Source organism: Archocentrus centrarchus, chromosome 5 (genome assembly GCF_007364275.1).
Source record: "Archocentrus centrarchus isolate MPI-CPG fArcCen1 chromosome 5, fArcCen1, whole genome shotgun sequence".
Classification (NCBI taxonomy): Eukaryota; Metazoa; Chordata; class Actinopteri; order Cichliformes; family Cichlidae; genus Archocentrus; species Archocentrus centrarchus.
This window is the reverse complement of record NC_044350.1, coordinates 26,087,214-26,112,941: the sequence shown is the minus strand read 5'-3', so window position 1 is coordinate 26,112,941 and position 25,728 is coordinate 26,087,214. Positions and strand designations below refer to the sequence as shown.

General features: G+C 40.7%; 1 protein-coding gene across 1 annotated transcript; it reads right to left on the bottom strand.

Annotated features, from left to right (window-relative positions):
- Positions 1-1,679: 1,679 nt before the first annotated feature.
- On the bottom strand, positions 1,680-24,968 carry znfx1 (zinc finger, NFX1-type containing 1). Its single transcript, XM_030728707.1, has 19 exons — positions 24,868-24,968; positions 16,920-17,023; positions 15,935-16,806; positions 14,843-15,077; positions 14,329-14,681; positions 14,036-14,215; positions 13,794-13,900; positions 12,987-13,225; positions 12,707-12,835; positions 12,288-12,436; positions 11,944-12,087; positions 11,733-11,850; positions 10,004-10,242; positions 8,795-8,934; positions 8,152-8,284; positions 6,976-7,143; positions 5,173-5,283; positions 4,904-4,999; positions 1,680-4,713 (listed from the first exon to the last, which is right to left on the bottom strand). Exons 2-19 carry the CDS (start codon positions 16,963-16,965, stop codon positions 2,263-2,265), a joined length of 5,910 nt encoding a protein of 1,969 aa, XP_030584567.1. The 5' UTR covers positions 16,966-17,023; positions 24,868-24,968; the 3' UTR covers positions 1,680-2,262.
- Between the last annotated feature and the right edge of the window lie 760 nt (positions 24,969-25,728).

The following is a 25,728-nucleotide window of genomic DNA, read 5'->3' as shown; positions in this document are numbered from 1 at the left end:
TTTTCTCTTTCTCTGTTTAAATTTTAAGTGCAAGGAGGTAAAAAATATACTTGCAAGCAAGCCATTTTAATTTTTTTGTTTATATTTAATTGATTTAAGACAAAGTTTGCACATGGAACGCAAACAAATTATTCATTTACTCATTTCCTTTTTCATTTATTCAATTCAAGGTCATGGGCTTGGGGGCTATCATACAAAATATATTATACAAATTAATAAAACTAAGAAAATAATGAACTATAGAAATAAAAGTAATTTATTTATGAAGACACCATATGTTTAATGTCCTCATGAAACCTTGTGTCCTCTTTAGTGGTCACAAAAAAACTTTGATTGAAAGATACTTTTTTCCTCGGTTCTCAGGAGGTTATATACATTAAGACTACACAACAGATAGGCAGATGTAATATTGCCTTAGCAGTATTTTTCCTTATTTCTCACGTGGATTCTTAGTTTCAAACTGCTCTTATAAAGACTGCAGAATCTCTTTATCTGTGACCCTGAGGATTCTTTCAAAACCAATATTAAAAAAAAAAAGCTTCTACAATTCTGGTTGTCATTCAATATACATTTTTCAATTAAGCTGTTGTTAAAATTCAGCATGCCAATAACTGATCTTTAAAATCTATTCAACACTTCGTTTTGACCAGATGCCATGTCACACTTGCTATAAAATATTTACACCGACTTCCTCTGTGTGTAGTTCACATGATCATGAGTGGATTTCTTTCAGGAGTTCTAATTTCTTCTGGCATTAAAAAACAATGCTAGGTCAGTGTCTATTCTAGTTCGGGTACTCAAAGTCAAAGCTTTACATGAACTGACAGATTATTATTCACGATGCCTTTTGTTGTTTTGCCAAGTCCTTAAACTCTACATTTTTTTTTCTCTTCACCGAGCTCAAACCACAAATTGTGTGGTTGGAAGGAGTGGTAGGAAACTTGGTAGTGTCTATTGCATGGACACTCTACCTGGAACTCTGACAATAACATATTTTAAGGCCACCTGAAATGATAGATGAGGCAGTCCACCCAGTAGGATATTACCATTTTTCTCTAGTGCTGCCTTTTCGTCCAGCACTCTCTCTCAACCTGATGCTTGAATCCTATAAATACGGACAGAGTGGCAGCCTTTTAAAGTTTGCTCAATTTTAACACTTGTCTTGACAGCAGATTTTTGTTGGGGGGTTTTTTTCTCCCTGCAGACAGCACAGTTTGCATTTGAGCTGTTTTTGTGACAAGGACACATTCATCATGTAATAAAGTGATGCAAGCTGTTACAAAACGTCAAATGGAAACTTAGCGACTGTGAGTCCTGTATAGTAGTGGAAACGAATTGCAGCTATTTCAGGGTTGTTTTTTTTATCGCCTTTACTGCCAATGATATCCTGTTATAGACACAAATAAGTAACTCTTGCTTGTAGACGAGAGACAAGAAAATAAGAGAAATAACATTTGTTATAATGATGAGGAGAAAATCTTTTTTTTATGCATTAGTGAGGTAATATTTAAGCCAGACGGCAACTCTAAATGTGGCTAAGAACATGTTTTCTTACAGGTTTATGTGGATGTACCTTTTTATGCAGCATAACAAATACACATGTTAATCACATCCACTGAGCTTATTATTTCACTCAGCCTATGGAGTCCTATATAAAAATAAAAACAACAAGAACATACTTGTATCTCCAGCTATTTTAATCTCATATGAACAAGCAGCAATTATAGTTACTATCAAGCGGTTACTCTTATTTTACAGTGTTTTACTGCCACCTATTGCTAAGGCATGGTACAACTATTACTTGATGGACTACTGAACACACAATGCCAAAGGTTTACAGTCACCAAGTCTAGCATTAAAAGCTAACACCTATTCTGTAACTTATAAAGCACTTAAAAATAAACCACCACCCACTATGTTTAAAAACAGCAATACTGTGTGACATCAATTCATAACAGAAGGTGGAAAAACAGATTTGATGATATACAAATATAGTAGATGATTGCCAGTGCTAGTAAAATCAGCATTTTCAAGAAAATGTTTCAAAAGCTTAAATTCATGCAAGAAGAATATGGTCTAATGAAATGTTCTCTGCCCTATCCATCTCTTAGGTGGCTGAAATGACATAAAGTAAAACTAAAAATTATGTTATCTTCTTTTAATTTTTTTATATTGAGTATAATGGCTTTTGTTGTCACTCATAGGTGTTCCAGCTAAGACTCAAGGCTGGAAAGAAGACAACGGGCTTTTCTAAAACAGCGTTTAGAAGTCAAGTTGATCAAAGTTTAGAAGGTTATTGGCTTCAGACCAAGCAGTGTGCTGTGCCCCATCCATCTCTGAGGCAACTTGGTTGCCGCTTGCAAGTCTATGGCTGTGCCCGCCAATAGTAGCATCACAATCAGGACAAGTCCGGCTCTCCATAGCCCCTCCGCACTCTGTGATAACATAGACATGGCCGTTTGGACATTTGTGCCAGTGTCCAGGTTGCATCTTCATTGCTGACACAATCATTTTTCTTTCCTCGTCACTGATCCCCAAGCCCTTGAGTGGAACCTTCTTGTCTAGTTCCTTCATTGCTTCTTTCACTCTCTGTTGATCTTGCTCAGTGAATTGACCACACATTTCCAAAACGTCTCTTATTTTTTGTACTTCTGATTGAATCTTTTCTGTGAGGTCCCTCTCATTTGCGTAATGGCAACGGGCATTGAGTTCAGCAAGGAGGTTGAGTCGCTGCAGCTCTCTCTGCAAATCAAATACCTGCTGCTCTGTGAATTTTTGGTGGTGGTTAGTGAGCCAACACACAAACTCTTTAACCTTCTTCTTGAACCTGTAGCCATCCAGAAATAACACGTTGTTCTTCACAAGCTTCAGTATCTTCTTAATTCTTATTAGGAAATCCATCTTGTTTTCCACTACCCATAGATCATTTGCTGTGAGGCAGGATTTTTCCAGTCTGGTTTTGATATGCAGATATTCAATTTGGTCATGCATTTCATAGGTTCGAAGGTTTTCCTTCCACTGAGTTAGAAGTGCGTTTCTCTGTTTTTCAATATCTGGCTGCTGTCCATTTATCTTCTCCTTTACCATCTCTATCTCTTTCAGACTGCGGTTGATCTGAGATCCGTAGCGCACATTCTTTCGGATCGGCGTACGACACCTGGGACATTCCTTTAATTTTATGGCCACCTGCTCACCTTCGTTTGCCTGGTTGTCATCCAAACCCATGTATATGTCCATCGCTGTGTATTCAATGATGTGACCACAGTCCTCCAGCTGAATGAAGCATGCGTCAGGCTCACTTTCAGTGCCAAAGAAAATCTCTGTGACTTCATCATGGTTACAGATGCGGCATTTGCTTGGACATTTGTCTCCACATAGTCCAATGCATGGGTGGCCACAAGTCAGGGTCTTGTTGCAGGGTTGGGTGCATGGCGGGCGATCACATGGCTCATGGCAAAGCTTCCTGCACCGATGGTGAGCACACTGCCACTCACAGGGCTCAATACAAGGAGCGCAGGGCTGCCCACATGGCTTCATGCACTTACTGTGGACACAGAAGTTCTCACAATGCCTCTGACAAGGGGGGCAATCGCGGGTGCAAGGTACGTCGCACTTGTGAGAGCAGATAAGGAGACGTTCACATTTGTGAACACAGTGAAAGTGGAAGCGTCCCTGATAACACTGGCTGCATGTACCACGGCAAGCATGTCCGCATTTTAGCTGGTGCTCACACGGGATCGTACATTCAGCCTCATCTATACATGTTCTGTAAAAGCATGCATCTTGCTTGATGTGTCCACACCTAAGTTTTAAGATGACTTTCACCTTGCATTCATTGGTGCATGGTGACCCACAGACTGAATCACATTGATGTCCACAGCTGAGCAGCTTCTGGCAAGGCTCCTGACATGTAAATGTTTCTGGGTCCTGGTGACAAGGAACCATTTGTTTGTGTTGACACTTGGGTATGATCTTCTCAACTTTCACTGGACATTTCTTCGGGCATTCTTTATAACACACAAGTGTGCATCTGTGTCCCCGATCACATATAATCTTCTCACACTTCTTGTCACACTTATACTTCTTGTGCTCTGGGTCGTATGGATGACAGACTCTAGGACAAACATGGCCGCATTCCAGACGGAACTGGCAAGGCTGGGTGCAGCCTCCCTCAGGTGCTTGTTTGAAATCTTCAGCAGATGATGCGTTTACCTGTCGATCTGGATGATTTTGACAGCACAGAGTCAGAGCTTTCCCAACCTGGTCCTTCTCCCTCAAGGTGTGGAAGATTTTGCTCCACAGTTTGACTTGGTTCAGCATCAGACTGTTGCCTATGCAGTAGAGACCTTTCTTGGCACGTGACAAAGCTACACAGACACGATTGGAAATGTTCAAAAAGCCAACTTTACCCTGTCGGTTGCTACGGACTAGTGACAACAATACAATGTCATTCTCTTCTCCCTGGTACTTGTCTACTACATGCACTTTGACACCTGCAAACTGCTTAGCTGGCATATTGTTGCGAAGACAGTGGAGTTGGCCAGTATAGGTTGTGAGGATGGTAATCTGCTCTGGTTTGTAGTCTTGAAGGAGAAGGTAGCGACAGAGAGCTACAACAAACATTGCCTCATGACGGTTCTGATGGCTTCTTCCATCTCTGATTTCTTCTTCCAAGTGGTTGTGCTCCACAAAGAATAAATTGGTCTTAAGGCCCTGTAAGACAAAATTTAATAAAAGACATTCCACATTATTCTTTTACATTCATAATGTTATTTTGTAGCTAGTATTCTTGAGCTTGTATGCACAGCCCATATTAGACTTAAGACTCAAGATGCATTTATAAGACTAGACTAGCAGATGTTTGTTTTGTTTGCACTACAGGAGAGCAAACAAAAGCATGTACCTTGATGTTTTCATAGTCCAACACAGAGGGATGGTTTTCTAACTCTTTGTAGATGTGTGGGGTCAGAAGGCGGGCAATTTCTGGCCTCATACGATGCTTAAGTACACACAAAAACAGGAACGTAGATAAACAAGGAAATTAGAGATACTGAGGCATATGTCTAACTGCAAACATGCATACAAATTTTCCAGTTGAAGCAAAACATTTTTGTCTTTGATGACATCATCTTGCAATATATTTAGCATATTAATGTATCCAGAAAAACAAACCTGGTAATCCAGTCTGACAAAAGGCAGCCCCATGTTCACTAGTCTCTCAAACATGGACATCTCCAGGTTGAAGTTTTTAGCAAGTTCATACACTGTGGCACTGGGACGCAGCTAACAGAAAGAAAAGGAAAAAAAACCCACTCAATCATCATATGCTTTCAATGCTTTTATATGTAATTCATCCTAAACCTTTTTTTTTATTATTAATTTATAAGAAGTCAGGTAATACTTTTAATTACCTGAAACTTGTAATTGTCACCTGCTTATTTCAAGGCATTACCTTCTGTTATTCCAATAATGATTCATTTGAAATGTAAGATTTATTTTGTAGACTAGTATATTTAACTCCAGTGCATAGTCCACCATTATGTAATCTAAGTGAAGAACAGAGGCATGGGACTTTCATGGCTACAGGACTGGCAGCATTAGATCATGTGCACTTAAATACTAGTGAACAGCTATTAAACAGTTCCTAGTCATATGTAAGCACCACAAAAATATGTAGAAAACTATGAAGGGAAAAAAATAAAAACATTCTTGTATGGGTTTGTATTTGGATGGGAGTATAGAATGTATGCAAATGCACTCTAACTTTCTTTTGCTGTCCTTTTAGTTTTTCTCTTTTTTTTGCCTATATGTATGTATTTGTTTATATGTGTGTGTGCGTGTGCATGTGCATGTGTCCGTGCGTGTGTGTGTGTGTTTGTGCAAACCCAATTTAGCTAGAGGACAGAGCGTGATTGTGCATGTATGTGGGAGTGGTGTGGGGGAGGCAAGACAAATTCTAGTATAAATGTGAAGCATTGTGCTCTGCTCGATTCAACACCCAACCTGCGATTAATGACCAGCACAACAATGCCAGGCTTTATTTTATTTGGACAGTATGATCCATCTACCTTCTCTAAATGCACAGATTCAACTTTATGTTCCACAAAAATAATGCTCTAAATACATGCCTCTAGAGTAAAAATAACTACTATTGACTAACACATATTTATGCCAACTGGATACCTTATCTGGTTTGTTCATTTGTTCTCTTTTACCACTTATTTAAAATGATAAATTACTATATGAATTACCTATAAATATGAATGTATCTATTTAGAAGTAAGTCATACAACGTGATATGTGTAGCACATTAAATATTTACCATCTTGTATAAAACTGGGGCCAATACTTTTATGTTAATTTAATGTACATAATGTGTAGATATTGTAAATAGACTTATTTAAATTCCATTGCAAAACTTTTAGTGCAACTGCAAGGAACACAGGTTTGTTAGTATAGTCAAACCCATACCCTAAGTATGCATAAATTCATAAATAAACATGAATAAACAGGGACAATAAGCAAATATTAGTCTTCGAAGAGATAGTTGTTGCACAGCAAGAATAGACCAGAGCTGAATATTGAGATGTGTGATAGAATTTTGTGTAGCTGTGATCACATGCTGCAGATTGGTAGACAGGCTGCCTAGCCATATGTCCTTGGCAGGCCCTGACAAGTTGTTGTATAATAGCCTCCTGATGTCCAGGATATCACTGCATGCTCTTCTCTATCTCTTGTAATAGCTAGTTTTTGGTTTTTTTGGGGGGGAGGACTTCCTTCAAGGCAACACACAAAGATATAGGAAAGCAACACAGATACACAAAACCTCTTGTATTATGTTCTCTTTAAATTTTTTGTTACAATTTTAGCTGGAGGACTGCATTGTTAAAAAAAAAATATATATATATATATATATATAACAGCACAAAAATTGTTAAGGAGCATTTAATAACCTTGCAACCTTAATAAACTTACTTGTTGGTGGTCTCCAATAAGGATGAGGTGCTGGCATGCTTGGCTCAGCGTGGTGATGGTGTGGGCCTCAAGAACCTCTGCAGCTTCTTCTACAATCACCAGACGTGGACGCACTTCCTGCAGAGCTTTCCGGTGCTTCGCTGCTCCTGTTGTTGTCATACCAATAACCTGATAGAGAGGATATTTGTTTATTTAAAGTCAAGTCTTGCTGCATTTGCTATTCATATTTGCCTTTTTGATTTTTGATTAATAGATGAGAAGATCGATATTAATCCCATATAAATGAGAAGCTGCACCCTGTCGAACAGCATAAAGATTGGACACAGTGGGAAGCAGCTAGTCTGTCTCTGTACTGCTGCTTAACACAGGGACTCTTCATTCCTTGTAGCTTGGATTTGTTCATATGGCTACAGGTGCTACTGTGAAATGTCTTTACAACTTTATAATTAACCAAAAGTCCTTGTAAAAATTGCTGGAATATCATATTACTCTTACTTCTTGGATTACCACAAAATTCTGTTCTCCTCCATTGTTTTTAGGCAGAGGCAGAAGAAAAATGGTCTTTTAAGTTGTATAATATGCTAGTATTTCTCTTGCAGAAACCACATAGATGCTTGCCGTAGCCCCTTAACTGGGCCAGGGCCCGCTGACGGGCCGTTTGTAGTCCCTTTCATATGGCAGGCTAGACCCTCCCATTTTTATTGACACCTCATTCGGCCAATCATGTAACTGGCTGCACCAAACCTGACAAAGCTACGTGACGCCCTCTGAGTATCACTGGCTCTAGCAAACCCATTTCTTAACATGATTGGCCGAATGAGGTGTCAATCAAAATGGGAGGGTCTAGCCTGCCATATAAAATGCACTTCTGCATTCTGGCGGACCAGACGCGGCCAGTTAATAGGCTATGAAATGGGTTTTTCAGAGCCAGTAATAACCAGAAGGCATTATGTAGTTTTTGTCAGGTGATTTTTTTGCTGCCAGTTAAGGGGTTAAATCCTGGGCAAATAAAACCAGAACTAACCTCTCTGTTAAAGTTAGTTGTTATCTTTGATAATCAAAAAGGTACAGCAATGCATTATAATCACATAAAAATAATTTATAATAAATCTGGTAAATTTTACTTAATCTATCGTAAAAAAGAACACAGTATTTAATATTGCAGTTATTCTGTACCGTGGCTTTCTTGAGGAGACAGAGAGTTTCATGCCGTTTTACATCAGCCAATCTGTCCACTGCGTTCTGATAGGCTTGTTCAGACTGTAGGGCTCTTTCGTAAAGCTCCATCCTGTAGCGTGCCACCCACAACCTAAAAACATAAAGTCAATATAAGATAGTAAAAGACAGAAATGACTGAAAGAGCCACACGGCAGCCCTAAGATTATTATTGTTTCTGAAATAACATAACATGGAACAAAGGTCAAAAATATGTACAATATAATAGTTTGGTACTACTTTATTACCAATACAAATATTACTATTTAAACAATTGCGTATGTTTCTGTTTTCAATTCCCTATTTGTTAGCTTAAATGATAACTATGACTGTATAAACACGAGTTCTTTCAGTACAGTTTTCACAGCTTTATGCTGCGAGAAAATCCTAAGGGATACATTTTCCTAGTGATTACTTGACTTAATTATACACACTGGGAACATCCTATGGTAGTTGAGGGAATAGGGGGAGTGAAGCAGAGAAAGGGAAATTAAGAAGGAAGGAACTGAAGCAATTGTATTGAGAAGGAACTGGAAGTAAAGAGATGAAAAAGGGTATTTAGTTAAAAAAAAAAAAAAAAGGTTAAACACAGATGCAGACATACCGATAGAGTTTCCATCTGTCTTGCTGACTAAGGGTCCAAACATCAAACACAGTAGCTTCCTCTTCTTCAGTCATTGCTGAGCTCTTCCCAAGTTCTTTTTTAATTTTTTTCTTCATCTTTTTCTTTTGGGCCCGTTGGAGCTAAATAGATCAAGATATGAAAATTTTTAACCTTCAGTTAACAAAGTAACTAATTAAGTGTGCATAAGCTAAAAATGATCATTATAGGGTAAACTCTAATTCAGTTGAATTGGGGTAGGAAATAGCATTATAAAGATTATTGATTAAGAGTATGCTGAATACAAAATTGAGCCAGTCTTTGGAGTAATAAAAGGCATATGTACAGCCTGGTAATGAAAACATCTCAATATCTCCCTAAGGAGGGTGATTTTTTGTTTTATAAAACTTATCCACCTGGATACTGGAGTTCGAGGTATGGTCACTTTGACTGACAGATGTTCTCACACAGGCAGCTGGAGCTGATTGATGTCTTCTACGCCTCTCCTCTGCTAACCAGAGTGACTCAACTAGATCTCTCCACCTAGTTTATTCAGCTGGTTGCTCTTGGAGCATTTTAATGTAAATGTCTGAGTAATTTGATGGTTTGCTGTTGGGTGCAGACCATCCAAGAAGTTTGTGCTTCAGTTTCATTAGTCCATTACTTAGTTCTAATAAGCTGATATGTGTGGCTGTGAATTGCACTAGTACAACTTATAGATGCAATTTAAGCAAACGTGCTAGTATTAGCTGACAGCTTAGTATTCCACCCTTTCATCCAAACATGGTAACTTCTGGCTCCAGAAAAAACAACAGGCCAGAAGCCAAAAAAGTAACTGAAGCTTGTAAATGCAGGATCCCAAACCAAAACCTAAAACCATTGGCTGACATTATGGTGGCTATGTCTATCTTTTATAATACCTGAGAAACATTTCTACTGAGGCTTAAACAGCTGAAGGCAGTAAAATGCCAACTTGTAAAGTAATTCATTAACAAAACGGAAAATGAAGCAAACATGAATGTACATAACATACCATATGCTGTGAACCTAAACATGCAAAAAGATATTTCCATTGGTCCGATCTTAACTTTGATGTTAGCATAGTCCTACACCAGACTCCACTCAGTCTGGTATGGTTCTAAATCAAAGTGCTCTCAGTGAAATGAGAAACTCATTACGATCACTGCATGAAAAGGCTTATATTGAATTTACCTCAAATCCTTCCTCACTCTGCTCAGCCTGTATTTCAGCTTTATCCAGATTCATAGCAAGCATCAGTTCTTCCATTGCTTTAACAGCTCCCTCCATTTCGCCCCTCTTTCTGCCATCTTTACTGGCTCTGGGGCCAAAGTTGTCATCAATAATCCGCTCTGCCTGGATCAGCTCTGCCTCCTCTGCGATTTCAATGAGGTCCTCTTCTTCCACCTCCATTGGTTCTTCTTCTGCTAGATCTTACCCATTCAAAGCAGCAATGGTTCAGAATTACAATTTTTTTCACACACACACTACTAGTAATTAATTTGTTTGTTTGTTTATTTATTTACAGTGTAGGACATAATTATTTGGTCTCCTGCTAAATTTTGTAAGTTTGCTCACCTCCGAAGAAATGAACAGTCTCTCATTTTTATGGTAGTTATATTTTAAAGGAGAAAGACAGAAAATCAACCAAAAATCAAATAAGTATACAACCCAGACAGAATTCTGGCTCCAGGCTGTGTCCATGTGGCACACAAACAAACAATCAATCAATTACAGATACTCCTGATCTCAACTCGCTATGTGTATAAAGCACACCTATCCACAGAATCAATTTCTTCCATCCCAACCTCTCTAACAACATGGTGGCGACCATCAGTCATCGCTGGTCTGGAGCTCCATGCAAGATCTTGCCTCATCAGGTGAGGATGATCATAAGAAAGGTGGTGGATCAGCCCAGAACTACACGGCAGGAGCTTGTTAATGATCTGAACGCAGTTCGGACCACAGTCACCAAGACACCTATTAGTAATATTGCGCCAAATCTTGCAACTCCAAGAAGGCGCATGTACAGGCCCCTCTTAAATTTGCCAGTGAACATCTAAATGATTTAGTCTCTAGACCTCAGTTCTATAACAAAATACATTTCACTGTGCATTGTACTGTGTATAACTGTGCATGTGACAAATAAACACTATCTTATCTTATCTTATCTTATCTTATCTTATCTTATCTTATCTATAGAAAATTTGTGGAGGGAGCTGAAGCTTCAAGTTGCCAAGCAGCAGCCAAGAAATCTAAAGGATTTAGAGAGTTTGTGTAAAGAAACTCCTGGATGTGTGCAAACCTGGTTGTCCAACTACAAGAAAGGACTTACATCTGTGCTTGCAGGAAGGGTTTCTCCACCAAACACTAAGTCGTGTTTGGCTGAAGGATCAAATACTTATTTTACTCAATGACATGCAAATCAGTTTATAATTTTTAGTTAATGTGTTTGTTTTCTAGATTTTTGGTTGATATTCTGTCACTCTCGATTAAAATTTAACTTCCATAAAAATTAAAGACTGTTCATTTCTTTGTAAGTGAGCAAAGGGGCAGCAGGGGATCAAAAATTATTTTCCCCCACTGTATTTTTTTATTGACAACTTATAAAGTCACATAAAGTGCAATCAGATAACAGCCATCAAGGGGGGGGGGGGGGGGGGGGGGGGGGGGGGGGGGGGGGCATAACAGTCTCTTTTCAACATACTGCATATGTGCATGATAAAATGTTTATGGGCTTCACTTACAGAAACTGCTAATCTGAAATGACTGTCGGATTATGCTGATAACTGCTTTAAGTTTAGATTTCAGTGCTCATGTTGGTATTTTGGATCCCTTAAGTGTGTACATTAGCTGGAAGTCAGTAATAAAATAAATGTCTTAAATGTGTTCAGTTCAGCACCACTTAGAGTAAAAGCCTTACCTTCATTTCCATTTGCATTCTCTGTCTCCCTCTGCAGGAAGACAGTGGAACCCAAACCCAACCACTCCATCATCAGGCTGGGCTTCTTCTCCCTCTGTGCCTGAAATTCATCCTTTGTCTACAAATAATTTCAAAGTCATGAGTTTGGACTTATTTTGTCAAGCTCAGTTCACATGCATAAAATGTGTATTTCTTATTCAAAATGACTCACAGGGGGTAGATGCAGGCTGTCCCAGTGTGTGCTTGAAATGAACCTCTGTAAGAATCTTTCCTTCACCACACCTTTCAGAGAACATTCCAACCTCATACTCTGTTCTTGGATTTCCCTCTCCTCTTCACACAGCTGTCTGTAAACCTGTTAAACAGGAGAGCAATTCACAGAAAGTAAAGAGCATGACAAAACCAAAAAAACACAAAACCAACAAAAGGAACATATAATAAACTTATTTAAACCCGTTTCAGCTTTTATTCTTAACATTTTCTGTGGGTGAATGGAAAACATGTGGAGCATCTTAAAACAAGGGTCACACAGCAGGTGATGCTGCAACTGCTCACCTGATTGTGTGCATCACGCAGATGACCTGGCAGTGTACGTTTGAAGTTAGGCGAATGGGTCAGCTCCCTCATATTGAAACGCTTCAGGATCTCACTGTTGCTGCGACCTCCAACTCTCACTATGCCTTCGTTTAAAAATTTATGGATACCTGAGATGCAGAGTTAAAACAAATGCATGTCACATCTCAGAACACTGAAAGCTTTTTTGCATTACATTGTCCATTCCAGTACTCAGACCAGGAAGATAAATAATTAAATAGAATTTGAAGAAGAGGTCTGCAGCCTTTTGGAGAACATAAATACACCTGACGGGAATGATTATTTGTATTTGGTATTGAAACACACTTTGACCAGTGAGCAAACCAAACATGTAAAATAGATTGATTGCATTCTATTATAAAGAGGTTGCCAGTGCTTACCTTCAAGGAACTGATCCAGGGCATGGTTGGTGTAACACACAACCAGCATCGGAGCTGTGCCCTGTTCTCCCCAGAGTGCCTGGTTGGTCAAGAGTGCCTGAGCAATTTTTAGGCCAACGTAGGTTTTTCCTGAGAGCAAAAATAAATTTAGATTTTTGATGGAAAAAAAAAATAACTTTGCAGTTCTTTACAGACCCTGTCATTCCACAAATAAAAATGAAAAGCTCAAAATTGAAGTCACTCAGGTCATCCCTCTGACAATGAGTTTTCAAATTCTTACCAGTGCCTGGAGGCCCTTGTATGATGGCCAGCTCTTTTGTGAGGGCCAGGTTGAAGGCTCTTATCTGAGACTCATCCAGCCCCAGTGCCTCCATCCTTGGCCAGGCTTCTGCCTTCAGGCTGTGAAAGGGCTTCATGGTGGCCTTGTAGTCAGGGTCAGCAACGGATGACAGGTCATAAGTATCATTTCTTTGTAGATAAGCTGGAGGCTGCACATCTGTGCTGCAATCCACAATGTACCTGAAAGAATTATAGATCCATATTAATATGTTTCTTTAAAGAAAGTCTCTCTTATAACAGTTAAATCTAAGTTTAATATTGCAATTAACTTTTGCTTAACCACAGCCACTGTGTTTGTAAAATCACGTTACATGCGCCCTCTTAAGTTACTAGTCAAGCCAGAGCAAAACCTTTGACACCCCTTTCATATTGTAGTTCTGAGGGAAATGGCTTAATGCCGTTTCAGTTAGAGATACTGACAGGCAACAAATATAACAATGTTTTTTTCAGTATTTGAGAAGAGCACTGGAGGTGATGACAATATTTGATGTTTTGAAATCATCCCTGCATGAAAGCTTTTGGGAAACAGTAAGGCGATAATAAACTTGTGCCGATTAGAACTGTGATTGCTCAATTTGCTTTGTCCCTTTTACCCCACCAGCCACTAACAACCACTCCTTTCCTTCATCGTCTCACTCAAAACCCTTTCAAAACTATGTGTTGAAAGTACTTTGGGATGTTGTAAAAAACTATGACCTTGAAAGTAAAACCTGAAAGTCCTCAACAGCACAATGACACACATTCTTACTTTTGAAAGGGCAGATTGTCCTCCTCCTGCTCCTGTAGGCCCTCTAGAACATACCGATAGGCCTCAAAGTAGGCAGTGGTCTCGACCATCAAAAACAGCTGATCCTTCTGTGATTAAAAATAACAACATTTTTTAATTTGTATTTCTGTTTCAAATAAATACAGATACTTATTAAATGTGCATCCAGAAAAACAATGCATTCTGCTCTTATCTACAAATGTTGCAAACAATGTATTGCCCACCTGAATTCTTGCCAACTTGAATCTGCTCTCCTCTGTAAAGGTAATCTGGACCCGTCCGTTCTGCAGGTCTACAGGGTCACGATCTGACACTGTGGCAAACAGGAAGCTCTCAAAGTTGTCACATGACAGGCACACCAGGGAGCCATAAAGCAGCCTCTTGGAGTTCTGCCAGCGTACAAACTGTGAGAAACATGGACAAAGTGTATGTCTTAACACATCATCAGCACAGAATATATTTGACTGCATCATTCAAATGTCATTTTACAAAGACATATCAACAACCAGAGGCTAACCTTAAGTGGCTGAATGTCAAACTGGACTACGTAGGCAATGCCAGTCTGGGTGCACTTGGGCACCACTAGTCGTGTGTCAAAATATATTCTAATATCATCAAAGCGCTTTGTCCTCAGTGGGTTATCAGTCCTTCCCATATCCATTTGGTTCTGGAGCAACTGCTGAATTCCCTCACGCAGTGGTCGCACAAAGTCCTCTCTGAGCAGCCGGAAGTGTGTATCAAGGTAAAGGTGCGTGTTTGTGTAACGCTGAGAAGTAAGGTTGGGTCTCAGGAATGGCCTATGCTCCTCCCGGAACTCCTGTGGATTTGGGTAGATCGGTATGGCCCTGAAATCCTGCTGATCTTCTTCATCTAGGTTAGAAATAGTGGAAGTTTTAAGAACTATCCCATCTATACCAAAATCTGAAACCTTGCAAAAGATTTTCTGACCAGCTGCATGGTGTTTGCATCAGGACAGTGTATCCAGTATGTAAAAACAAATTGATTTCAGCACATCTCTAAGAGTCAGTTACCTGGGTTACCACCACCAGAGGGCAGGAGTGCATATGTGTCCCTGTCTGAGCGCAGAGTCCCCTCCCTCGCTCTTTCCTGGAGGTGTCTGATCAGGTCTTGAAGACTCTCCATACGTTCCTCAATTTCAGGCTTAATGTCCACACCTGATGCCCTCAGGCTGTTAACGGAGCCTTGGAGCAGTGTCAGTAACAAACTGACTGCCTGGACAGAGCTAGCAGGGAAGATGCTAAGCACCTAATAAGCATAAAGACAACAGTAAAATTCACTACTTAAGAACTGTTAATAACTGTAATAAAAAGCACACAAGATGGAAGCAGAAACACTTAAGCAAGCTTTGTTCACATCTGTGAAATGTGATTTTCAGAATAAGTGGTTTAATGTATTTAATTAAATTAATTTGAATGACATTTGCAGGTTTTTATAGTTTTTATTGCAATATCAAAAATTATTTCATTATGTGCAATTAGAGAGCAATTTTTAAAGGCATTTCTAGCTTACTTAGAAGCCTACATCAGTGGTTCCCAAAGTCAAGAGTGCTGCGGTCCCCTTAAAAACCAGAAAATCCCATGTCGTCCCCTGCCTTCATTCTCATCAAAATACAAGAGAAAGTGATGTATTTCCTTGAAAATTAGAGTAAAAAAAACATAAACAACACTTGGGTATAGATTGCTAATACTACCCAGTATTATGGAAAGTGCTAATGCCAATATGTGACCCACTTGCTACTGGGACTCAAACTTCAATACAAGAGCATTAAATTTCGGTCAGAGTAATGAGCAATATCACAAACTAAAAACCTCCTATCACCATTTTTTCATTAACTGAATAAATACATTTATATAAATATGTAATTATGCATACTTGTGAGTAATTTCAAACTGAATTTCTATTATTACTGTGGCCCCTCTGCAGTATCTTCCTACACTTTGGGAACCACTGGCCTAGATTGTTCATTTGGAAATTTTGTTTGTGCCTTTGTCTCAAGCAAAGTCATCATATGTTTTTTCATGTAAACAATCGGTTATATTTCAGTTGAATTATCATGTTTAGTAACATTTTCTGTGTTTGTTTGAATTGATTAGTTTATTTACCTCTGAGAGAATGGCAAGGATGTTTTCCAGATGCCGTGGGTATTGCGCTCTGCGAACAGGGTTGGACTCTGACAACATCCCCACCAAATAGTGGGGTAGAGCGGTGCGAAAGAACCCTGAATCTTTTATGATGCCAGCCAGGTGCTGCAGAGTGCCTCTGTCTGTCCTTGATTTAAAGGCTTTACTCAGCACCAGACAAATGAGCTCAATAAGATCCTGCCTCATTTTGGTCTCACTGAGGACATTGTTTAACGAAGGGTGTGAGGAGATGGTAATGGCCACTACAGATGGGTCTTTTTCAGAGAGTTCTTCCAGGGCTTTAAAGCCCAGTCCTCTGCCCTGTGGTGCCCTAGCTGTACTGGAGGAATTTGAACTCCTTCCATTTCTATCTGATCTGTCTCCCTCAACATCTCTTCTTTCACCCATCCTATTTTCTCCTCTGTCTACATGTCCTTCTCTCCTTGCACCAGTTTTTGCCATCCCCATTCTTGCTCCTTGTCTCACAACTGGACCTGCTTCTCTATTTCTTTCTACTTCAAATCTCTGTCTCTCTGCACCTTCCCCTCCATTTCTACCTCTTCCAGCACTTCTTTGTCTGCCTCCTCTTTCCATATTGCGACCCACCTCTGTAGCTCCTCTTCCCCTGCCTCTCCCTAGTACCACTTCACCTCCTCCGGTTGCAGCACCTCTTCCTCTTCCTGCTGCTGTTCTTTCTCTGCCTCTCCCACGCAGCCCTTCACCTCCTTCATTTCTTTCCTCCCTTTCACTTTGACTACTACCATAACTTTGTGCTCTTCTTCTGTCTCCTTGGGCACCCCCTCGTCTTCTACTTCCACCCCCACGGGCATTCTCATTTTGGCCAGTATCAGTATCTAGGAGGAAAATAATATTCATATAAAGAGACTCTGGAAATGAATTAATCTTAGTTGCTAGATTTTTTTTTTCAAGTTTTTTTTTTGATTGCCATCACATACTGTATAATTACCATTACTAGGTCCTTTTCTCCTTGTCATTAAAGTCAGTCTTTCCATGGTTGTGCGTGTGGCAGGTGATAAAATTATGACTGGTAACACTGATGATTTAAGAGTGCTGATAAAGAGAAGAACCACATTTAAGCAAAATGCAAGAATACAGTGTTTTTGAAAAAAATCTGTAAGTTTATTCAAACAGAAAACACAACAAACACAACACTGACTGAGGAAAATTGTGAGTCAGATAGAAAGGATGATCTCATTGTTTACAGCTGGAAATTTGGTAAAAACTTTACAGTCAAGAGGGAAATGTATATTTCTGAGACTGTAGGGGAATTGAAGGGAATTTTAATGGTTAACATGCCTTTTTTTTTTTTTTTTTTTTTTTTTTAATTCTAATGATGTGCATCGCACGGAAACTGTGCCCTCTGCGGGGTGTTGCCAGAGAGTATAGGTTTCGGTGTCCCCCGCACAAGTTATCGACCTGTTCAGTCACGGACGTGGGAAAAAACGAAACAATTAAAGCCGCAAGCGGCGATGAGCGGGCCCTCGCACCCGGCGCGCGTCGACCCCTGGCGCGCTCCAGCCACGCCGCGCGTCGACCCGTGGCACGCTCCAGCCGAACCGCGCTCGGAGGTTCTCGCAGACGAGAGAGTAGCTGGCTCACCCGGCTGTTGACAGCTCAGCAGGCTAGCCGTACTTCGCGTCGATCGTCTCCCGCTTCCACTAGGTGGCGTCGGTGAGTGCCCACTAATTAATATGTCACAATGCTCTATGTAATGCCTGCAGCCATCAATGAAACTGTAATGACCATAGGATGATGAGTATCAGTGTCCTACTGATTTCCTGTTGCCACTAGGTGGCGTTATGAGTGTGAAACAAAGCTGATAGAGGGGTGTGTCCAGTCTCCCTTACCCTCCCATTAAGCCTGTGAAGTTTGAGGCAGATCGGACAATGTATGTCAGAGATGTAACAATTTGGTGCACTGTGGTATATGAGTAAAATCCCACATTTAGAGGGTTGCTACGGCAACACCGTTCAATATTCTACAAAACCATGAATATCTTTTGATGGGCTACTTGTGTAGATGATCTGGAGCCATTTTGGTGTGAGTGGATGAAAAGCTGTAGTAGAAGATGATTCAAATAGCAGGCCTGAAAAATGTGAAAAATGCTGCAAAAATGACACCTTAATTAGAACATGTCAGGCTTCCTGTTGGATTTCGGCTATCGGTCCAAGAGACTTTTTTGTGCGTCTTAGGATGTTACTTCAGCATGCACGATTTCAGGTACACAGACCAAGCACTGCCCTGGGGCTGATGTTTAGAACCTATCTGGGCCTGAAATGGAAAAAAAGTCCAAATTCAGAGGGTTGCTACGGCAACACCGTTCAATATTCTACAAAACCATGAATATCTTTTGATGGGCTACTTGTGTGGATGATGTGGAGCCATTTTGGTCTCACTGGGTCAAATGCCCTAGGAGGAGTTGAGGCAAAAAGGCCTGAAAAAGGCGAAAAATGCTGCAAAAATGACACTTTAAAGTAAACGTGGCTGACTTCCTGTTGGGTTTGGGCTATCGGTCCAAGAGAGTTTTTTGTAGATGTTAGCATCTTACATCAGCAGGCACATTTTCAGGTACATAGAGAAAGCACAGCCCAGGGGCTGATGTTTAGAATCTCTGTGAATTTGAAATTGAAAAAAGTCCAAATTCAGAGGGTTGCCATGGCAACACCGTTCAATATTCTACAAAACCCTGAATAACTTTTGATGGGCTACTTGTGTAGATGATCTGGAGCCAATTTGGTGTCACTGGGTGAAATGCCCTAGGACAAGTTCGTTCAAATAGCAGGCGTGGAAATCGCAAAAATTGACACCTTCAATTGAAGATGGCCGACTTCCTGTAGGGTTTAGGGTATGGGTCCAAGAGACTTTTTTGTACGTCTTAGTATGCTACATGAGCATGTACATTTTCATACATGTAGATAAAACGTAGCTCCGGGGCTACTCAAAAAACTTGCTATTTTAAGATATTCCGAGCTGCCACTAGGCGGCGCTCTACCGTTTATGGACTTTATGCATATGAGTGTGTTCAGGACAGGGTGCTTATCACACCACTGAAGTTTGAGCCAGATTGGGCAAGTTGGCTTTGAGTTACAGCCATTTTTGTGTTCATGGCGAATCATCGAACTTTGCCGTCCCATAAGGGTCACGCCCTTTTGTCAAAAACTCACAGTTTTGAAAACACAGTAAGTCCAACTTCTTAAGGCTTTCCAGGTGAAATTTGAGATGGTTCTGCTAAACCACCTTGGAGCTGGACCTCCAAGTGTAAAATATGACATTTCCTGTTCCCACTAGGTGGCGCTGCGACTGATATTAAATATTGTCATATGTATGTGTTCAGGGGGGCACCCTCATCCTACTGGAGAAGTTTGATGCACATTGGATCATGTAGGTATGAATGAGAGGCAATCAAAATTTCATGGCGAATGATCAAAGTTCAAAGGGGCATAAGGACCCCTCCCCCTTGGCAAAAACTCACCATTTTCGAGATTTAGATTCCCCTGGGGGTGTAGGTTAGACAAACCAAATATGAAGATGATAACGTCTAAAACCTCTGAGTTATTAGAAAAAGTGTGAGGGCTGCAAATCGCCAAATTTGCATAATTAATTCAAAATGGCGGACTTCCTGTTGGGTTTAGGGCATGGCTCCAAGAGGATTTTTTGTGCGCCTGGACATGATATACATGTGTATGAAGTTTCATTCATGTACGTGAAACACAGCGGTGGGGCTCCAGTTTAGGGGGCGCTAGCGAGCCATTTGGGCGCGCCCTTGCCCGAGCCCATTAAAATACTTAAATTTTCACCAGGTGTGACGCATGTGCAAAGTTTCATGAGTTTTTGAATATGATAAAGCCCCCAAAAAGCCAATTCATTTGCCTGAATAATAATAATAATAATAAAACCGCAAGCGGTGATATCGGGCCCTCGCACTCCGCGCGCGTCGACCTGTGGCGCTCGTTGACCCGTGCCGCACTCGGAGGTCTTGTGATCGTGATGGGTCTCTAGAAAGTTGAATTCTTTTATAGGAAAAGGTATCTTTTGCTCTCGGCATAGACGCAATGGAATATTTGGGGGTGTGGTCACGGCTCCAGCATGCAAAATAGGGCATGGGTCTGATTGACTTTTTTGATGGGCTGTTTGTCTAGATGATGTGGAGCCAATTTGGTCTCACTGGGTGAAATGCCCTAGGAGGAGTTCATTCAAATAGCAGGCCTGAAAATGGCAAAAATTGACACTTTCAATTGAAGATGCTGGACTTCCTGTAGGGTTTGGAGTATGGCTCCAAGAGACTTTTTTGTATGTCTTAGGATGTTACATGAGTGTGCAAAATTTCAGAGCTGTAGATAAAATGTAACTCAGGGGCTAGCTAAAAAACATGGTATATTATGATATTTAAAGCTGCCAGTAGGGGGCGCTCTAACGTTTATGGACTTTATGCATATCAATGTGTTCAGGGCAGGAGGCTTATCAAATAGATGAGGATTTTGTAAGGAATGGTGAAAGATATTTCATGTATTTCAGAGCAAAACTAATTCTGTGGACGGTCATACAAATTTTCATTTGCTTCTGTAGGGGGCGCTATTGCGCCTACAGTCTTGAATCTGTAGTTATGGATTCAGCCTGGGTGTGTACATGAGTGATTAAATTTTCAGCCTGATCAGACAAAGCATGTGCGAACAAGTGCACAAACAATTTTGGTGGTGAGGGAGAAAAACGAAGGCCAACTTCAATGGCCTGGTGTGATAAGGCCATTTAATATTTTGTAAAGATTTCCACAATATTTGATGGGCTCCTTGTCTAGATGATGTGGAGCAAATTTGGTCTCACTGGGTCAAATGCCCTAGGACAAGTTCGTTCAAATAGCAGGCGTGGAAATGGCAAAAATTGACACCTTCAATTGAAGATGGCCGACTTCCTGTAGGGTTTGGGGTATGGGTCCAAGAGACTTTTTTGTACGTCTTAGTATGCTACATGAGCCTGTACATTTTCATACATGTAGAGAAAACGTAGCTCCGGGGCTACTCAAAAAACATGCTATTTTAAGATATTCCGAGCTGCCACTAGGCGGCGCTCTAACATTTATGGACTTTATGCATATGAGTGTGTTCAGGGCAGCATGCTTATCACACCACTGAAGGTTGAGCCAGATTGGGCAAGTTGGCTTGGAGTTACAGCCATTTTTGTGTTCATGGCGAATCATCGAACTTTGCCGTCCCATAAGGGTCACGCCCTTTTGTCAAAAAGTCACAGTTTTGAAAACACAGTAAGTCCAACTTCTTAAGGCTTTCCAGGTGAAATTTGAGATGGTTCTGCTAAACCACCTTGGAGCTGGACCTCCAAGTGTAAAATATGACATTTCCTGTTCCCACTAGGTGGCGCTGCGACTGATATTAAATATTGTCATATGTATGTGTTCAGGGGGGCACCCTTATCCTACTGGAGAAGTTTGATGCACATTGGATCATGTAGGTATGAATGAGAGGCAATCAAAATTTCATGGCGAATGATCAAAGTTCAAAGGGGCATAAGGACCCCTCCCCCTTGGCAAAAACTCACCATTTTCGAGATTTTGATTCCCCTGGGGGTGTAGGTTAGACAAACCAAATATGAAGATGATAACGTCTAAAACCTCTGAGTTATTAGAAAAAGTGTGAGGGCTGCAAATCGCCAAATTTGCATAATTAATTCAAAATAGCGGACTTCCTGTTGGGTTTAGGGCATGGCTCCAAGAGGATTTTTTGTGCGCCTGGACATGATATACATGTGTATGAAGTTGCATTCATGTACGTGAAACACAGCGGTGGGGCTCCAGTTTAGGGGGCGCTAGCGAGCCATTTGGGCGCGCCCTTGCCCGAGCCCATTAAAATACTTAAATTTTCACCAGGTGTGACGCATGTGCAAAGTTTCATGAGTTTTTGAATATGATAAAGCCCCCAAAAAGCCAATTCATTTGCCTGAATAATAATAATAATAATAATAAAAAAAAAAAAAAAAAAATAATAATAATAAACGAAGCAATTACAATAGGGCCTTCGCACAGTTCGTGCTCGGGCCCTAATTAAAGCCGCAAGCGGCGATGAGCGGGCCCTCGCACCCGACGCGCGTCGACCCCTGGCGCGCTCCAGCCAAGCCGCGCGTCGACCCGTGGCACGCTCCAGCCGAACCGCGCTCGGAGGTTCTCGCAGACGAGAGAGTAGCTGGCTCACCCGGCTGCTGACGGCTCAGCAGGCTAGCCGTACTTCGCGTCGATCGTCTCCCGCTTCCACTAGGTGGCGTCGGTGAGTGCCCACTAATTAATATGTCACAATGCTCTATGTAATGCCTGCAGCCATCAATGAAACTGTAATGACCATAGGATGATGAGTATCAGTGTCCTACTGATTTCCTGTTGCCACTAGGTGGCGTTATGAGTGTGAAACAAAGCTGATAGAGGGGTGTGTCCGGTCTCCCTTACCCTCCCATTAAGCCTGTGAAGTTTGAGGCAGATCGGACAATGTATGTCAGAGATGTAACAATTTGGTGCACTGTGGTATATGAGTAAAGTCCCACATTTAGAGGGTTGCTACGGCAACACCGTTCAATATTCTACAAAACCATGAATATCTTTTGATGGGCTACTTGTGTAGGTGATCTGGAGCCATTTTGGTGTGACTGGATGAAAAGCTGTAGTAGAAGATGATTCAAATAGCAGGCCTGAAAAATGTGAAAAATGCTGCAAAAATGACACCCTAATTAGAACATGTCAGGCTTCCTGTTGGATTTCGGCTATCGGTCCAAGAGACTTTTTTGTACGTGTTAGGATGTTACTGCAGCATGCACGATTTCAGGTACACAGACCAAGCACTGCCCTGGGGCTGATGTTTAGAACCTATCTGGGCCTGAAATGGAAAAAAAGTCCAAATTCAGAGGGTTGCTACGGCAACACCGTTCAATATTCTACAAAACCATGAATATCTTTTGATGGGCTACTTGTGTGGATGATCTGGAGCCATTTTGGTCTCACTGGGTCAAATGCCCTAGGAGGAGTTGAGGCAAAAAGGCCTGGAAAAGGCGAAAAATGCTGCAAAAATGACACTTTAAAGTGAACGTGGCTGACTTCCTGTTGTGTTTCGGCTATCGGTCCAAGAGACTTTTTTGTAGATGTTAGCATTTTACATCAGCAGGCACATTTTCAGGTACATAGAGAAAGCACAGCCCAGGGGCTGATGTTTATAATCTCTGTGAATTTGAAATTGAAAAAAGTCCAAATTCAGAGGGTTGCCATGGCAACACCGTTCAATATTCTACAAAACCCTGAATAACTTTTGATGGGCTACTTGTGTAGATGATGTGGAGCCAATTTGGTGTCACTGGGTGAAATGCCCTAGGACAAGTTCGTTCAAATAGCAGGCGTGGAAATCGCAAAAATTGACACCTTCAATTGAAGAAGGCCGACTTCCTGTAGGGTTTGGGGTATGGGTCCAAGAGACTTTTTTGTACGTCTTAGTATGTTACATGAGCATGTACATTTTCATACATGTAGATAAAACGTAGCTCCGGGGCTACTCAAAAAACTTGCTATTTTAAGATATTCCGAGCTGCCACTAGGCGGCGCTCTAACGTTTATGGACTTTATGCATATGAGTGTGTTCAGGGCAGCATGCTTATCACACCACTGAAGTTTGAGCCAGATTGGGCAAGTTGGCTTTGAGTTACAGCCATTTTTGTGTTCATGGCGAATCATCGAACTTTGCCGTCCCATAAGGGTCACGCCCTTTTGCCAAAAACTCACAGTTTTGAAAACACAGTAAGTCCAAGTTCTTAAGGCTTTCCAGGTGAAATTTGAGATGGTTCTGCTAAACCACCTTGGAGCTGGACCTCCAAGTGTAAAATATGACATTTCCTGTTCCCACTAGGTGGCGCTGCGACTGATATTAAATATTGTAATATGTATGTGTTCAGGGGGGCACCCTCATCCTACTGGAGAAGTTTGATGCACATTGGATCATGTAGGTATGAATGAGAGGCAATCAAAATTTCATGGCGAATGATCAAAGTTCAAAGGGGCATAAGGACCCCTCCCCTTTGGCAAAAACTCACCATTTTCGAGATTTAGATTCCCCTGGGGGTGTAGGTTAGACAAAGCAAATATGAAGATGATAACGTCTAAAACCTCTGAGTTATTAGAAAAAGTGTGAGGGCTGCAAATCGCCAAATTTGCATAATTAATTCAAAATGGCGGACTTCCTGTTGGGTTTAGGGCATGGCTCCAAGAGGATTTTTTGTGCGCCTGGACATGATATACATGTGTATGAAGTTTCATTCATGTACGTGAAACACAGCGGTGGGGCTCCAGTTTAGGGGGCGCTAGCGAGCCATTTGGGCGCGCCCTTGCCCGAGCCCATTAAAATACTTAAATTTTCACCAGGTGTGACGCATGTGCAAAGTTTCATGAGTTTTTGAATATGATAAAGCCCCCAAAAAGCCAATTCATTTGCCTGAATAATAATAATAAAAAAAAAAAAAAAAAAAATAATAATAAACGAAGCAATTACAATAGGGCCTTCGCACAGTTCGTGCTCGGGCCCTAATAATAATAATAATAATAATAATAATAAACGAAGCAATTACAATAGGGCCTTCGCACAGTTCGTGCTCGGGCCCTAAAAATAACCCCCTAAGACTCCATAGGTAGGCTACCCTCCGAAAAAGCTATAACAATCAGTTTTTGCCTTTTATTTGTCTGTCTGCCAATAACTGTACATATCGTTTCCTATATGACTTGCAGTTTTGACATTCAGTTCGTATCGCTGTTCCTAGTTCGATACAATTTATGAATATTAAGTAAATAAAATAATGACTCTGTATCCTACCCACTTCCTAGATATATAGTAGCCTAAGAAAAAAATAAACAAACTTACGACGCGTGAGATTCGCTTCAGATGAATTATTTCCTCGTCAAACATTGTTGTCTCGCCGTCTCACTCAGTTTCTGCGCAAACTCATCACTGCTTCTCTGGCTACCTCCTTCAGTAAGCTGCTATTTAAGGGCTTTGTAGTTTTCGTTTTCGTTTCTTCAGAACACACCTCAGCTAGAAATGATTTTTTTTTTTTTTTTTTTTTTACTCCTTAACGTGATAACATTAGATTGACTGAAAAAATGACCCGGTGTTATATTATGTAAACTGCATATAAATCTTAATTTGCCGACCTGTTATCTTCGAATAAATTAAATGAAATGGAAAGCAAAAATTACATAATTTCCCGCTGTAATGTATAAATATGGAAATCTAGCCCAGTTAATTAATAAGTGTAGCAATAGACGCCATGCTTTCATAGTTTTGCTTTTCCACTCTTTATTCATATTTAGTTTTTTTGTTTTGTTTTGTTTTTGGTTTTTTTTGTTTTTTTTTGGGGGGGGGGGGGGGGGGGGGTAATCAACTTATTTTAGTTTTAGTTAGTTTCCAAGTAGGCTTGCATAATAATGTGTGGGTTCATAACACAGCATATCAAAGCATCAGTTAATTTTCCTTTTTCCTCCAGAAGTCTTATTTTTACACCAAGGAAAATACTATTCCGCACAGTATCAGTGTAATCCCATTGACAGAAGCCTCTTTTTCAGTCCTATTTTATTTATGATACAAAACTAGTAAAGTTGGGGGGGGGGGGGGGCAGAGACTTTAAATAAACTGTGCTGTCCTAATGTATTTCACTAATGGTATCTGATAACTTCGCGTTTCCTAAGTTTCGTTTCTTTCTGGATCCGCTTCCTGTTTTTTTCT